General features: G+C 42.7%; 1 protein-coding gene across 1 annotated transcript in view; it reads left to right on the forward strand.

Moving 5' to 3' along the window:
• The window catches only part of LOC120982552 (uncharacterized protein CLBA1-like), a 36464-nt gene that overhangs the window by 11530 nt on the left and 7423 nt on the right, over positions 1-17511 (forward strand). The window contains exons 3-6 of the mRNA XM_040412792.1: positions 2451-2837; positions 4310-4452; positions 12680-12800; positions 14192-14299. Coding sequence (XP_040268726.1) covers positions 2520-2837; positions 4310-4452; positions 12680-12800; positions 14192-14299 — 690 coding nt within the window. The 5' untranslated portion in view covers positions 2451-2519. The remainder of the gene's footprint in view (positions 1-2450; positions 2838-4309; positions 4453-12679; positions 12801-14191; positions 14300-17511) is intronic.

The raw sequence follows: 17511 nt of genomic DNA on the forward strand, positions 1-17511 counted from the left end.
GCTAGAATCCACATAGCGTACAAATGGAAGACTAGTTTATTAAGCTATCAAGCAGTCATAGATAGAATTAATAGGATTCTGTTATATGAAAAACTTTCAGCCATTCGGATGGATACTTTCGAAGCATTCGAAAAACTTTGGGAACCCTGGGTTACATCCTCCCACTCCGCTAATATACAGCAAAGTCTATCGTTATAATGATGGCAATATTGTATAAGGATATTCTAAATATTTTGGACGTATGTGTATGTATGTCAATCGCTTTCACACTACAAGATCTCCATTTGACGATTAATAATGTTCTTACTACTTTAATTTTTTTTTTTTTTTCTTCTTACATGTTATGTATATTTAAAATGTATACTACATCGCTACATCAAAATGCTTATACCTGATAATACTTTACTTTTTAATAAAGCATTTGAAACATAAAAATGAGCAGTTAAAGCGAACCTTTCACCTCATTTTCACCTTATAAACCAGCAACAGTACCTTATAGATTATCTTGAGTGTGTTGTTATGCATGTTAGTGCCGCTTTCCTGGGCTCTTTATACTTCAAAAAATCGTCTTATAATCTTCACATTCTGTGCTCCAACAGTCATGCAAACAGTCAAGGGGGTAGCCCTTCCATCTCCTCTGGCCGTACCGCCCCTGCCCTAACCCCTCCTCTATGCTCCTAACTGACAGCCGGCTCAGTCGCCGGGACGGCGCTTCTGAAACCTGCGCATGCGCCGTCCTCCTGATTCGCCGCGCAACCCCGTCTTTCTTGCTCACAATAGTGGAGCGCGCGCACGGGAGGGAGAGCAGACAGGCCGGCATTGCGTAAGGCGCATGCGCGATTCTCTTACATGATCGCGCTTTTGTCAGCAAGAAAGACGGGATTGCGCGGCGAATCAGGAGGACGGCGCATGCGCACGTTTCAGAAGCGCCGTCCCGGCGACTGAGCCGGCTGTCAGTTAGGAGCATAGAGGAGGGGTTAGGGCAGGGGCGGTACGGCCAGAGGAGATGGAAGGGCTACCCCCTTGACTGTTTGCATGACTGTTGGAGCACAGAATGTGAAGATTATAAGACGATTTTTTGAAGTATAAAGAGCCCAGGAAAGCGGCACTAACATGCATAACAACACACTCAAGATAATCTATAAGGTACTGTTGCTGGTTTATAAGGTGAAAATGAGGTGAAAGGTTCGCTTTAAGTGCACTGAGGGTGGGGCCAAACCACTCTGTGCACCCTTACTCCTCCATCAGCCCCTCCCTTTTCTTCTTGATTGACAGTAGTGTTGATCGAAGCGAGATTCGGATGCTACATCCGAAGTCACTTCGTTCAAAACTTTGGAATAAGGCTACTTTCACACTCTCGTTCGGTGCGGATCCGTCTTGTATCTGCACAGACGGACCCGCACCGATAATGCAAACGCTTGTATCCGTTCATAACGGATCCGTTTGCATTATTTATTTTTTTAAAAACAGATCCGTCTTGACTTACATTGAAAGTCAATGAGGGACGGATCCGTTTTCAATTGCACCATATTGTGTCAGTGAAAAACTGATCCGTCCCTTTTGACTTACATTATAAGTCAGGACGGATCCGTTTGGCTCTGCATAGTCAGACGGTCACCAAAACGCTGCAAGCTGACCGTCTAAAAAACGCAACGGAGACCAAACGCAGCCAAATTGATGCATTCTGTGCGGATCCTTATCCATTCAGAATGCATTGGGGCTGAACTGATCCGTTTTGGACCGCTTGTGAGAACCCTGAAAAACGGATCTCACAAGCGGACCCATAAACGTCAGTGTGAAAGTAGCCTAACTCAGAAGGCAGTCGAAGGATAAAAACTGAGCATGTGCGGCCATCTCAGTGAGCAGAGCAAAGTAATAAGAAAAAGAACAAACAGCAGGTGGCGCTTTACAGATACTTTTTTATTGAACAGCTCAGTGGCTATGCTAAATTTTTAATTACATGCAATTACAAAACCATTCCGATCCAGGTGCTGGGTTGAAAAATGTCACCGTGCTAACAGGACTGCTGCCCTTATCCAAGGCAAAAGATCTGGAAAACCTGACTTTGGGCCCCCTTCCTTTTTGGGCTTTATCCTTCCTTTTTGGGCTTTATAGCTGCTACCTTTTAAAATCACTCCTGCTGAGAGCAGGAGACATTTGAACACAGGAGTGGGCACCTGTAGGGGTACAGCTACATGTGGTGGGTATGCTGCAGATTTTCCACAGACGTGCGTGCAGAATATCCACAGTCGCTGCAAAGTGGATGAGCGCGTAAACAAGGTTATCCAGAGACTCCTGCAACAGAATCTGCACCGATAGCAAGCATCGACCTTGAATTTGCCAAGGAGCTGATACATATGGTTGTTTAGCACATGGCACTGTTGATAAGATGTTTGCTTTGTACAGAAGTTACATTCTTGACATCACTTTCCTGCATTTTGCAATTCCAGATTTACATCTAGAGACTTCACTGATCGCAGCTTCAGGAACTTTCCATCCGGTTTACCCCATGAGGGACAATGAAGGATGGCAGTGATGGGATTACTGGATGCAGAGATGACGGGGAGACATCTACCACGGACAATGTCCGCTCAGAGAACGGGCCTGGTGGACCCCTAGGTCTACACAAAGACCCAGATGACTCTTCTCCCGAGGCCGTCAATTCATGGGGAGACTTTGAGAGCTTTAATGAGTTCACTCCACAGTCTGAACAACTGCACTATAAAAATGGACCATTGGATGAGAGCCTGTTTGTCGCAGCCATGCCGGATGGAGAGGACTGCGCTGACCAGACAGATGGAGACGATCAGTGGGATGCATTTAATCTAGGAAATGAGGTATGCGTTTGAGGAACGTATTTGGTCGGCTAAAATATGGTAATTGATAAAATAGAAAGTAAAATAGAATGGGTCTAAAGGCTACAAAAATGGTGGAGTGGAAGAGAATGGGCACTAACTTTTCAAATATCTTCTCAAAGGTCACTTTCAGTGAACCTGAATAAATCTGTAGCTAATTTTGAGTTATCTACCCTAAAAACGTTTTTAAATCTCTGCCACTAGGGGGTCTCCCTTCTAGGAATTTTGCTGTCCAGCATAAAGGAAGCACTCGCGTTTGGTGCGGATCAATCATGGATCTGCACAAACGGATCCGCACCGATAACACAAACGTCTGCATCCGTCCAGAACAGATCCATTTGTATTATCTTTAACATAGCCAAAACGGATCCGTCTTAAACACCATTGAAAGTCAATGGGGGACGGATCTGTTTTCTATTGTGCCAGTGGAAACGGATCCGTCCCCATTGACTTACATTGTGTGCCAGGACGGATCCGTTTGCCTCCGCATCGTCAGGAGGACACCAGAACGCTGCAAGCAGCCTCCAGAGCGGAATGGTAACTGAACGGAGGCAAACTGATGCCTTCTGAGCGGATCCTTATCCATTCAGAATGCATTAGGGCAAAACTGATCCGTTTTGGACCGCGTGTGAGAGCCCTGAACGGATCTCACAAACAGAAACCAAAACGCCAGTGTGAAAGTATAGGGGCAAGGATTTGGATAGGACTCATGGTGAGTGGCCTGGAGGTATGGAAAAAAGAAGTCTAGATCAGTATAGTACGGTATTAGGAGACACACCCCAGGCTTGGGGAGAACTACTGGATGCAGGGGCAGCTAGAAGTCAATATAGGAAGATCAGAGAACTGGGGGAGACTGGAATGAGCCTCACACTGTCCGCAGCAAAGGCTGAAGGTAATTTGTGTTACTAGGACTCAGTTACACTTTAAAGAACTTAAGGGTCATTTACGAACAGATATACTTCTGGCGCAGATTCTTTTGCATGCCATGTTGTGGCAGAATCGGAGACTTCTTCCCCGCTCACTCCAGGTGACAGGTCTGTTTTAGTAACTACTTGCATTCCCTGTGTAAAATAACAATTCTGGAACATCTATTATTAAAAAAAAAAAAAATAATCTGTCATGTACTATACTATTCCTGTTATTCCTTCTAGAAGTTCATAGTTTCTAGCAGGAAAAATTAAGGAATGGCAAAACATAGTCATAAGTGTAGATGCTCCAGAATTGTTATTACATAGGGAAGGCAAGAAGTTACTGAGAAAACAAAAATTTCTAGTAATGCCCCTGTTCTTGAGATAGGAGCGGGTCCCAGAGTGAGGACCAGCACCTATCTGACATTGATGGCATATATTAGCAATATGCCATCAATGTGTGGGGTGAACCAACCCCTTTAAGAAAACGTTGCTGGGACTAAACGCGTAACTTCAATCCTTCCTTTGTTTGTCCTCTTGCTGCAGAACAGACAGGAATGTGAACGGATATTCAGGTTGAGCTTTCCAGCCGTTCCTGTAGAAGATACAAATGAAGATGTGAAAAGCTTGGCAGAGCTGCTGACGTCATCTAATGAGAACATGTCCAATTTAATAAGGACCCGATTATGGTAACACAATTAGTTTAGGCTTAAATGTATTCGGAGCATGGGAAGGATTACTGGGGTCATATCAAGTATGTCACATGCAGGACAATTTATCTCTATTGCAATCTAATGGAAAATGGCAGAATCTGTGACGGGTTTAGAAAAGGCTGCGTGGCCTGTCATCCACGCCTGAGTGCAGTGTTAGCTAGTGAGCGGGGCAGATACCTGTAGTTACCCGGGCACTGCCCCCTCTAAGCCAGGCAATCCAAAAACAGCAGCTACTAAATACTGCTGTATGGTGCCAAATAATTAATGCCTTTATGTTAACAATGATGGGGACTAGAGCAGAGAAGGGGTTAATATCAGTCTTTGATCTAGGGCAGAAAAAGGGTTAATGACAGCATCCTTGGGGTCTAGGGCAGTAAAGGTGGTAATATCAGCATCTCAGATAAGGATTGTCTGTATCAGGCCTCTTGCACACGACAGTATGGCTTTTTCAGTATTCTGCGGTCCGCAAACTACGGATCCGCAAAAAATACGGATGACGTCCGTCTGCATTTCGTTTTTTGCGGAACAGCTGGCCCCTGATAGAACAGTACTATCCTTGTCCTTTATGCGGACAATAATAGAACATGTTCTATCATTAGGGTCCATTCACACGTCCGTTGTTTCTTTCCTGATCTGTTCCGTTTTTTGCGGAACAGATCTGGACCCATTCATTTTCAATGGGTCCTGAAAAAAAATCTGACATTGAGCTGTCCGATTTTTTTCAGGACCCATTGAAAATGAATGGGTCCAGATCTGTTCCGCAAAATACGGAACAGATCAGGAAAGAAACAACGGACGTGTGAATAAGGCCTTAAACGGAACGGAAATACGGAAAAGGAAGGCATACAGAGTACCTTCAGTTTTTTTTTGCAGATCCGTATACGGAACGCAAAAAATGGGATGGAAATGGAAGAAAAAAACGTTCGTGTGCAAGAGGCCTCACTGGTGGTTTTAACCCCTTAAGGACACAGCCTTATTTCACCTTAAGGACCAGGCCATTTTTTTGAAAATCTGACCAGTGTCACTTTATGTGGTGATAACTTTAAAACGCTTTGACTTATCCAGGCCATTCTGAGATTGTTTTTTCGTCACATATTGTTCTTCATGACACTGGTAAAATGGAGTAAAAAAAATTCTTTTTTATTTATAAAAAAATTCCAAATTTACCAAAAATTAGCAAATTTTTAAATTTCAATTTCTCTACTTCTATAATACATAGTAATACCTACAAAAATAGTTATTACTTTACATTCCCCATATGTCTACTTCATGTTTGGATCATTTTAGGAATGAGATTTTATTTTTTGGGGACGTTAGAAGGCTTAGAAGTTTAGAAGCAAATCTTGAAATTTTTCAGAAATTTTCAAAAACCCACTTTTTAAGGACCAGTTCAGGTCTGAAGTCACTTTGTGAGGCTTACATAATAGAAACCACCCAAAAATTAACCCCATTCTAGAAACTACAGCCCTCAAGGTATTCAAAACGTATTTTAGAAACTTTGTTAACCCTTTAGGTGTTCCACAAAAATTAATGGAAAATAGAGATAATGTTTCAAAATGTCACTTTTTTGGCAGATTTTATATTTTAAATTTTTTTTTCCAGTTACAAAGCAAGGGTTAACAGCCAAACAAAACTCATTACTTATGGCTCTGATTCTGTAGTTTACAGAAACACCCCATATGTGGTCGTAAACTACTGTACGGGCACACGGCAGGGCGCAGAAGGAAAGGAATGCCATACGGTTTTTGGAAGGCAGGTTTTGCTGGACTGGTTTTTTGACACAATGTCCCATTTGAAGCCCCCCTGATGCAACCCTAGAGTAGAAACTCCAAAAAAGTGACCCCATTTTAGAAACTACGGGATAGGGTGGCAGTTTTGTTGATACTAGTTTAGGGTACATATGATTTTTGGTTTCTCTATATTACACTTTGTGAGGCAAGGTAACAAGAAATAGCTGTTTTGGCACCGTTTTTATTTTTTGTTATTTCCAACATTCATCTGACAGGTTAGATCATGTGATATTTTTATAGAGCAGGTTGTCACGGACGTGACAATACCAAATATGACAACTTTTGGGGTTGTTTGTTTCAGTTTTACATAAAGCATTTTTACAGGTACGCCCTTATGTCCCCCATGTCGGCGATCGCCGCAAACCGCAGGTCAATTTTTTGTCCCACTTTGGGGGTCTTATTAACTTCTGTATTGGAATGCATTGGCTGTATGAGTAATACTGCGTGTATTACTCATACAGCTTTCTGCCTGTGAAATCCAGGGGGATGGATCTCACAGGCTCGTCACCGGAAGGCAGCACCGATGCCTAAGGAAGGCATCGCGCTGCCTTACATGCCATCGGGTCCCCATTACAGCTGCACGGGGACCCGATGGCAGCGCCGACCGCCCCCGCAACGACCTGTAAAAGCCGCAAACCGCAGGTCCCCCCCACGCATTGTCCCAAGGTGACTGCTCAATGATTTGAGCAGGCTCCTTGTTCCAATCACCGCCAGCCGCGCGGCGGTGATCGGAACTACACATGACTTACCGGTATGTCATGTGTCCTTAAGTACTGGTACGTCATATGTTTCCAAGAGGTTAAAGAACATCTGTCAGCAGATTTGCACCTATGACACTGGCTGACCTGTTACATGTGCGCTTGGCAGCTGAAGGCATCTGTGTTGGTCCCATGTTCATACGTGTCCGCATTACAGCGAAAAAAGAATGTTTTAATATATGCAAATGAGCCTCTAGGAGCAACAGGTGAGTTACCGTTACAGAGAGAGCGGAGCCTCTAGGAGTAACTGCTGCGCCCTCTGCACTTTGATTTATTGGCAGGGCCAATCAGGTGTGATCACTAGAGATAAGCAAATTTCATACACTGAGCAAAAATATAAACGCAATACTTTCGGTTTTGCTCCCATTTTGCATGAGCTGAACTTAAAGATCCGAAACATTTTCTACATACACACCTGTGTAATATTCATGCTGTCTAATCAGCACCTTGATCTGCCACACCTGTGAGGTGGGATGGATTATCTCAGCAAAGGAGAAGTGCTCACTGACACAGATTTAGACAGATTTGTGAACAATATCTGAGAGTAATGGGTTTTTTGTGTATGTAGAAAAGGTTTCAGATCTTTGAGTTCAGCTCATGCAAAATGGGAGCAAAACCGAAAGTGTTTATATTTTTGCTCAGTGTATTTTGAAATTCATTCACTGGTAAAAGGTGAATTGCGTTATGGATTCCGTTACCACGGACCATAACGCAATTGTATGAAGAAATGCATAACGGAATGCCTTTAGAGGCATTCCATTATTCATTCTGTCATAATAGAAGTCTATGGGCTGAATAACGGATCTGTCCGGAGAGGACTCCCCTGCATAACGGAAACGGGATGGATCCGTTATGCAGCCCATAGACTTCTATTATGACGGAATGAATAATGGAATGCCTCTAAAGGCATTCCGTTATAGGATTGCGTTATGGTCCTTGGTAACGGAATCCAAAATGCAATTCAGCATATACCCCGACCGAAACTTCAAAATATGAAGTTTTCGCATCCCTAGTTATAATCTATCCACTGGATAGTTGATGACTGGTAGAGATATAGCTGCTGGGACCCCCACTAATTGTTGGCAGTGCTACAGCAAAGATTTAGTGTGGCACTAACGCCTCGCGTACACACAAACACTCAGTTTGGGCCCCTCATTAAATGTAACATAACCTGTTCACACCACATTACTGTACACATACCATGCACCCCATGAAGAACGCCCCTGTACATGCTAAAAGTAGCCCTATGGCTCCATTCACCTGACAGAAGAGTATCCTCTTGGCTCTGCTGTGCCGGTAAACCACAAAACTGTATAGAGCAGTATAGAAGACTGCACTATCCCATAGGAAGTTATACCGTAACAATATGTATATCTACACTGAGACCCTATGGGACATCGAGCCCACTACGCAGGATATCACAGTATTCCGTCTGTACATGCCAAATTAAGGACTGTGATATGTACAGGGAACAAACAGTACAGCTTTACCAAATACAGTACCAGCATACCTTATATACCGTACACACAATACAAACATATGCAGATTCATACACATTATGTACACATATATACACTACACCTACTGTGCACACAGATGCATATACAGATGTACAGTATATAAACATTACACATACAGTATAGACATTAGACTAAGGGCTCATTCAGACGGCCGTATGCTGTCCGCAAAAATACTGAATGCTATCCGTTTTTTTGCGGATCCGCAAAAAAACGGATCTGCAAAAAAACGGATAGCATTCAGTATTTTTGCGGACCCATAGACTTCAATGGGGCCATGTCCTGATTTTCACGGACAAGTATAGGACATGTTTCATTTTTTTTGCGGAACTGTGGAATAGAAAAGGGCCCCATAGAAGTGAATGGGTCAGCATCTAATCCGCAAAAAAACAGATCCGCATTTTTGCGGATAGCATACGGCCGTCTGAATGAGCCCATACAAATATACACATAGCGCTATATATATATATATATATATATATACATACATACACACACACAATTACAATTTGCTATAGACACAGTCATACACACACTTACCCCACCTCTAGGAATATCATGCAGGCTGGCTAGGTAGAGCAGTGGAGGAGTGCGGTCTGGATTACTCTCCCCAATGTCGGCATCCTCCCTCCTATCTGTCCGGACCCTATAGTGTAGCTCTGAACTGCTCCTGGTTATTCCCTTATTAAAGATTGCAGAGGGAAGGGGAAATGAGGGGACCTTAAAGGGGCTGTATCACTCCAGCAAATGGCATTTATCATGTAGAGAAAGTTACTACAAGCCCCTTACTAATGTATTGTGATTGTCTATATTGCCTCCTTTGCTGGCTGGATTCATATTTCCATCATATTATACACTGCTAATTTCCAGGGGTTGCAAACACCCTGCAATCCAAAAGCGCCTTTTTCCTATAGTGTACAACCACTGCTGGATAATGTGATGGAAAAATGAATCCAGACAGCAAAGGAGACAATATGGACAATCACAATACATTAGTAGGTGCCTTGTTGTAACTTTCTCTACAGGATAAATGCCATTTGCTGAAGCGAGACGACCCCTTTAATATATTCTGTGAAGACAACGGCAACATCTGACTGGAGGAGAGATTTCTTGGCAAGAAGAGAGGGGAAGTAAGCATCAACTCTGCACCCAGGACATTTTACCCGCCCACCCCCCACCCCCCACCAGCTACAACGCCTGTTGACAGATCAGGGGTCTCATATCTCCCCAGATTCAATGAAGCAACAGTCAAGCATGCATGCTGCCACTCACTTCTAAGTTAATGAGACCAGTGACGATTGCGGAGTGCTGAAAGGAGTGACATCACAAAGGTTTGACCACCGTCCTCACACAAATGGGGGGGGGGGGGGGGGTCCCAGTAATTGCCCACCACCGATCTAGCAGTTATCAATTATCAAGTGGATAGGTAATAATTCTCTGTTCTGGTCTACAGGAGAGAATGGGGATAGTGCCAGTATCTTTGGTGGTATAGGGCAAAGAATGGGGTGGTTTTAAAATACCTGGTGATCTAGGGCAGCGAAGGGTTTAATTTGTCCTACTTCAGGTCTCCAGCATTGTCCAGGCTGTAACAGGAGGCAGAACATGTATAATTCAGATACTCATGAAGATCTGTGCGGGGAGGGGATAGAGAAGACTGTGCCGGTGTAACTGTACCACATCACCGCCGTCTGCTGCCCAGTCTCTAAGGTGCCGACACATGTTTAGGCTTTTTGATGCAGCTTTTGAAGCCAAAATCAGGAGTGGATCATAACGGGAGAGAAAGTATAAGTATACTACTACTCCCCTTCTTCAATCCACTCCGGAATTTGGCTTCAAAAACTGCATAAAAACTTTTTAAGTTGTGCAGCTTAAAGGGATCATTACCTGTGGTACCATTTTTCTTGCAGCTCTGCCTAGTCACTTCCCTTTAAAGGAAAATAAACCAAAAACCCGCCAGATATGTTGTTAATTGTTGTTTTTTTTGTCATGTCATAACCCCTTCCAGATTGGCCACTGGAGGGTCCGGTTTTCCATGACATGTACAGTATATTTGTGTTAGCAGCTTAATGAGATTGTGCTAATTGGTGTAACCCGGGGTTGTCACAGTGACGACCTGATCCTTTGAGGAATGACTCCAAACTGAAATAATCCATTCCTTCTCCAAAATATAGTGCATAATCTAGGTGCTGTGTTTCGGAAGGTTTAAAGGGGTATTTACCAACCCTACATGTATGGCCTATCAATAGGATATGCCATAAATCTCCAACAGGTGCAGGTCTCCCATCTATCTCAAGAGCGGGGCCCCGAAGTGGAGAGCGTGTGCCGCTTTCTCCATTCACTGGTATGGAACTTCCGAAAATAATAGACTGCTGGCTTGGCTGTTTGCCTCATAGTGGTGAATGAAGGGGTGGCTGCATGGATGCCTGGTGTGGCCCTGTTCTTCAGATAGGATATGCTATACATATCTGGTAGGTGCTGGACCCACTCCTATCGATATGAGATAAAAGTCCATGTGGGATAACCCCTTTAACCCTTACACACACTACGACGTAACTTATCTCTTTGGTGTAAGTGTATGGAAAGGGATCATCAGCTGATCAGGCGCCATATGCGGCCGGTGCTGGCTGCGAGATGAAACCAATCCCTGTCATTTAACCCCTCAGATGTGGCAGTCATTAGTGACAGCAGCATCTGCGCAGTTAGAGAGAGTGAGGGAACTCTCTATGTCCTCTAATCTGAGCCCCTACGGCGAAATTGCGAGGCTCAGATCCATTGCCTTCTGAAGGCTCCCAGGCCTGTCTTCGCAAGCTGCCTGGGCCATGGCCCGACAGGCAGCCAGTCAAAATCCTATAGCCTGCAATAGTATTCTGTTAGTCTATAGTACAAGCAATCACAAGCTCACACGTACAAATTCCCTAAGAGGACTAAAAAGGACGGTAAATAAAAGTAAAAAAAAAAGTTTTTAAAAGTTTGTAAAAAGCACATACATGTTAAAAAAATGAAATCACCTCCCCTTTCCCAAGTTTACATAGAAAAATAAACAATAACAAAAACATAATAGGTATCACCAGATCTGAAAATGTCCGAATTATGAAAAAAATTATATTATTCCTGCACGGTAAATGCTGCAACAGAAAAACATTAAAATGGCAACCTTAGACCCTTCTCCCCCGAAAATTAATAAAAAGTGATCGCAAAGTCAAATGTACCCTAAAAAAGTACTAAAATGATCTTCCTAGCAAGAAACCAGGCCCTATTGACAGAAATATAAAAAAGTTGTGTCAGAATATGGCTGTGCAAAGAAAAAATGTTTTCCCAAAGGTTTTTCATATTTTTAAAAAGTGGTTTAACATAATAAAAACTATAGAAATTTGGTATCACTTTAATTGTACTGACCTTCAGAATAAGGTCCTCCTCAACACCCCAAAAACTTTGGCAGAATTGCAATTCTTTCCAATTTCACCCCATAAAGATTTTTTTTCTCCCATTTTCCAATACAAGTTATGGTAAATGAAATGGTGGCATTCAGAAATACTACTAAAACAAGCCAACTAACGGTTGTGTGAACAGAAAACCAAAAAAATAAAATACAAAATAATTATATATTATATATATAGCTCTTGGAGGTGAGGAGGGGAAAAAACGAAAATAATAAAAATAGGCCGTGTTCTGCAAGACCTCACAAGACTTTTACGTGTACAGCACCCTAGAATGAATGACGCTAAAAAAGAAATAATAATTTAGATTAAAATAGATTTCTCATTAAGGCCGTGTTCATATCATGTTTTTGTCCCATAATTAAACATGTATACCCGACGTATGCAATTCCATTTAAAAAAAAACAAAAATTTTTTTGCTGGACTCTGCAGGAAGAAACCGCGTAGTGTACTGCACTTTTGCATTTTTTTATTTTTTTTTACCCCCAGTGCATATGTTAAACATAGGGCAAAACATGATGTGAACAGTCCTTTAGATTTAAAAGACCTCTGGTTATAACAGATTAAAGGGGTCAAAAATGGCGAACGGACAACAGAAACCTCGACTAAACTGCTTTAATACACTGTCATATGTTATACCTTTAAAGCTATGGATTTCTGCCAAATGTGGACGTGCCCTAAAGGTATCACTTTCTTACCAGGCTGGAATGTGACCCTTCGTGGCAAACTGGTGATGGCAAATCCACCAAATCTGGATGCGAGTGGCAAAATACCAAGGGATGCAGAGACCTCACGATGTTGCTGGGATCAACTCCTGAAAACGTAAATCTCACCTGTGCATTGGTTATGTGTAGAAAGATATATTAATGCAGAATAAGTGTATCGTTTACCATGAAAGCGGTTGGTCAAAGCGCCATATACAATCATGTAAGCTTCATACATGACTGTACTGCCCCCTGGTGTCAGTGAAGTAATCATACTCGCCAGTCATCCTCTGCAGTCACTGCCATCTTGAAGCCCATGGGCGTGGAGAATGACAGGCAAGTATGATTACTTCGCTGACACTGTGGCAGGAGGGGGACAGTATACCGTCATGTATGCTAGTGTGCGGCTTACAGGACTGTATATGGCATTTTATGTCACTTGTGTAAGGAATGTATACTCGCCAGGTTACGGTGGTTTTCTATAGCTGACACCTGCCTGCTGGACATTTAACTCCTCAGATGCCATAGATAATAGCAAGTGTGGCATCCAAGTGGTTAGACAAATGGAGGGTGCTCGTTCGGTATAGCAGTATATGGTACAAGCGATTGACTGACTGCAGCTTAATGTCTAAGGGAACTAAAAATAAATACATTTACAGAAAAAAAAAAAAAGAGAAATGGGGGGCATTTATCATATTACAAAGAAAAATTAAAAACACGTCATTTGGTATAATAATGTTTGACCTGCTAAAGATCATGGGGAAGATTAACCAAATCTGGTGCTAAGGAAAACGGAGTTGCCCATAGCAACCAATCAGATTCCACCTATCATTTTTTAGAAGCATCAATCTTATTTGTTGCTAGGGGCAACTAACCCAGTTTACCTTTGCACCAGTTTTGATAAATCTCCCCCCATGTTATTTATCCTGCACAGTGAACGTCTCGCCTCTTGTATCAAGAAAAACGACAGCTCAAAGTTATACGTGTCAGAATATGGCGACACATCTTAGGCTGGGTTCACATCACGTTTTATCCATCCGTTTAGTGTACACAAAAAACATATACGTTAATGGATACCTCAGACGGATGTCATACCGTGGCATCTGTCACCATAGAGTTCAATTGTATATTAAAAAAAAAAAAAAAAGTATACTTTTTTTTACCAGACTCTGCAGTATGGATACGCGTGATGTGCTGCACTTTTGTATCCTTCCCCCCCCCCCCAACGTATACATCAAACAGATAGTAAAAATGTGATGTGAACCCATCCTTAAAAGGCTTTTTAAAAGCAGTAAAACATAATAAAAATGATATAAATCAGGTCCTCATTTTTACCATATAGCGAATGGCAGGAAAAAGAAGCTCAAACAACCACGGCAGAATAGCATTTTTATTTTTCACCCCACAAATACCTACTTTTCAGCTGTTCCCACCTTGTTTAGTTTGCAATATCTCCACAAGTTTACCAGAATACAGCATCGATCTCAGTTTTTTTTTTTTTATATTTAGTCATCTGTCGACAGAGGAAAAAGCGAAGATGCCTTAACGGATACAGAACAATTCTATGTTAATGAAAGCACGCCCCCTGCTGGCAATAAATACCTAATACAGACTAAGGTGAGACCCTGCTTCATTTTCATACACTACAATGGCAGGCTAGGCGCACACTTGTGCCTAGATTCCGGTATTCTGTTCTTGCATAGGAAAAAGAAGATGCTGAATCTTCTTAAAGAGACAAGTTCTGCATGGAGAACTACCGGAAGCGATTCATAGGAAATGAATATGCGAAGTGGTATCTCCCAAAAATAAAATAAAAAAGCCATCTCGCCAGCGCCACCTATTGAAAGTGGCTCCCTACAAGTCAAGATGAGGGGCAAGAACCCCGAAAAAGCTGTCTACGGATAGATATCTGACTTGCCTATTGTCCCTTATCAAATCCCAAGACTCGTTGGAAAGTTGGATCTTAAATTAACAGGGGTTATCTAATTCTATTAAAATAGAACCTTTATCAATATCATTAAAACAATCAATGCAAACTCAAATAATACGTGATCATAAGAATGCAAAAAGTCACTTCCTGTAAAACGATACACAAAGTGCAAGAAGTTCAGCGGTAGAGACAACTAGAGTGCACGGCGGCACTTAGAGATAGCCATTGTCCTACCGTTTTGTTGGTTCAAAAGCGCAGACGTTGTCCTTGAGAAGGAAAAGAATCTCGCTGATGTAGTCCAGTTTATAAATCGGCATCTGCCTCATAATGAGGCTAAGTTGAGGCCATTGATGCGTCCTGGCAGAGCGCTCCAAACCTCACTTTGGCGTCAACTTAGCCTCGTTATGAGGCAGATGCCAATTTATAAACTGGCGGGAATAGTGGCGTTTTAGCCATCTATCACCTTAGGGTAACATCAGACCCTTTATGCTGGGGGGTTACGCTGGCTTATCTGCTGTCACCTCCTGTACCAGCTTGCGCATTAAGAGGTTACCGCACCTGAAATCTCTTCTGGTGAACTTAGTGGTGCCTTCTTTTTGGCACTTATAGTTCACCTACTAGCAAGTATTTTTGCGCTATTATCCTGATATTTCCCCTGATGAGTCTTGAAAGGCGAAACATGCAAGTTGGGAATAGGATAGGGTTTTATTAGGGCCAGTTTTTAAGGGCAAGGCTCCAGATGGGGTCGCCCTTTTTAGGACGAGTGCCCTGTGGTTAGGCTGCTCTATTTTCAAGCTATTAGGGCCAGCCTATTAGTTATATCATAGGGCCGCAATAGGGATCATCTTTTGCCCAACTCCGTCATAAACTTATTTGTTGCAGTACTTAGGACTACATCAGCGAGATTCTTTTCCTTCTCAAGGACAACGTCTGCACGTTTGAACCAACGAAACGGTAGGACAATGGCTCTCTTTAAGTGCCGCCGTGCACTCTAGTTGTGTCTACCGCTGAACTTCTTGCACTTTGTGTATCGTTTTACAGGAAGTGACTTTTTGCATTCTTATGATTATGCATTCGTATTATTTGAGTTAGCATTTTATGATCACGTATCATCTGAGGGCTGATTGTTTTCATGATATTAATAAAGGTTATATTTTAATAGAATTGGATTACCCGTTAATTTACCGAATATTTGGTGATCTGTGACAATTGTATAGCACCATATCCATACGTCTGAGGAAGGCTCCAGATGTGAGTCGCAACGCGTCACGGATTATGTGTGACAATAAAGATTTCCTTTTCTTCAAGCTACAGTGAGTGCCGGTCTTTCCTTACTATATTTTTGAGATCGTGATCTCGGACGCGAGCACCACGCCATTGGTTACGGAGTGCCGGCCTATCATCATTTTCATAATTGTATAGCGCCATCTGAAATTGGCTAATTCTTCTTTAAAGTTGGATCTTAACTCTTAGGGAGCCACTTCCAATAGGTGGCGCTGGCGAGATGGTTTTCTTTCTTGGGAGACAGCTCTTAGCATAGCATAGGAATCACTGTATCCACATACGCCAGACACCTCCCATACACTATAATGGGGTCTGTCAGGTTCTGACATTTTGCCAGATTAAATACTGCTGCATGGAACCTCTGCCGCAGATGTGCACATAGCCTTATGAGTCAATAATTAGGGCTCACTCCACGTCTTAGAGCACATACACACAACTGCTCCGTGTTTTGCGGTCTGCAAAACAAGCAGCCTATAATGGAATTGCCTATGGACATGTGTAAATGAGCCTTTTGGCAGTGTGGCATCCACTATACTGTCTTCTATGGTTTCTGCCATTCATGTTCCCTAAAAATGATATAATTCCTTATGCTGGCTCATTCCTAGTAAGTCACATACCACCCTGCTGTAAAAGGGTTTGGCCATCTTTTGAGTTTTTAGTTTTTTTTTTTTTTTTTTGGGGGGGGGGGGGGGGGGGAACTCCCGACTTAGCCAGATCTGCAAAAGGCAAGCATACTTACTTGATCCCTGATACTGGGTCCAAGCTGCATCCGCTTTGACGCTGCGGTAGCCAATGCCTGGCCGCAGCGGGGACCTGCCAGTTTTATGTCACGTGACTAACTGATGATATGCAAGGGGAAGAGGTCACTGCTGTGACCATTCATTAGCTGCAGCGGCGTCAAAGCGGGTGTTGACAGAGGGGACCTAAGCAAGCCAACAAGTCTGGCCGGGCGCCACAAAAAAAAAACACAAGGTGGCCAAATCCCTTTAAGTCTTGTTCACACACTTGCAGATTTGATCAGTATTTTGGAGCCAAAGTCATGAGTGGATGGAAAGAAGTATACATGTTACTATAATATTTCAGTCGTATTTAGGATCCCCTCCTGGTTTTGGGATGCAAAATACTGAACAAATCTGCAATGTGTGATTACGACTAGTGTTGAGCGAACTTGCGATTTGCAAGTTCAGCGGTCGGGTTATCTAAGAATTCCGTAATGGATTTGGTTACCACGGACCATAACGGAATTCTATGACTCGATGCACCACGAAAGCCTATAAGAGGCATTCTGGATTGCATTCCGTCATAATAGAAGTCTAGGCTTCCGTGGTGCATGCCGTCATAGAAGTCCGTCATGGTTCGTGGTAGCGGAATCCATTACGGAATTCTTAGATAACCTAAACGCTGAACTTGCAAATCGCAAGTTCGCTCAACACTAATTACGACCTTATAGCAGACAGCTTTTTTTTTTTTGCAGCAATCTCTGTGACAATCTCATTCATGTTATTGGGACATGCAGAAATCCATGTGCTTGCTGCCAAAACAACCCCACTCAGATGAATGGAACTGATCTTCAGTCACAGAAATATCTGCAGCATGTGAATACACACAAATCCTC

This window comes from Bufo bufo, chromosome 11 (assembly GCF_905171765.1).
Source record: "Bufo bufo chromosome 11, aBufBuf1.1, whole genome shotgun sequence".
Classification (NCBI taxonomy): domain Eukaryota; kingdom Metazoa; phylum Chordata; class Amphibia; order Anura; family Bufonidae; genus Bufo; species Bufo bufo.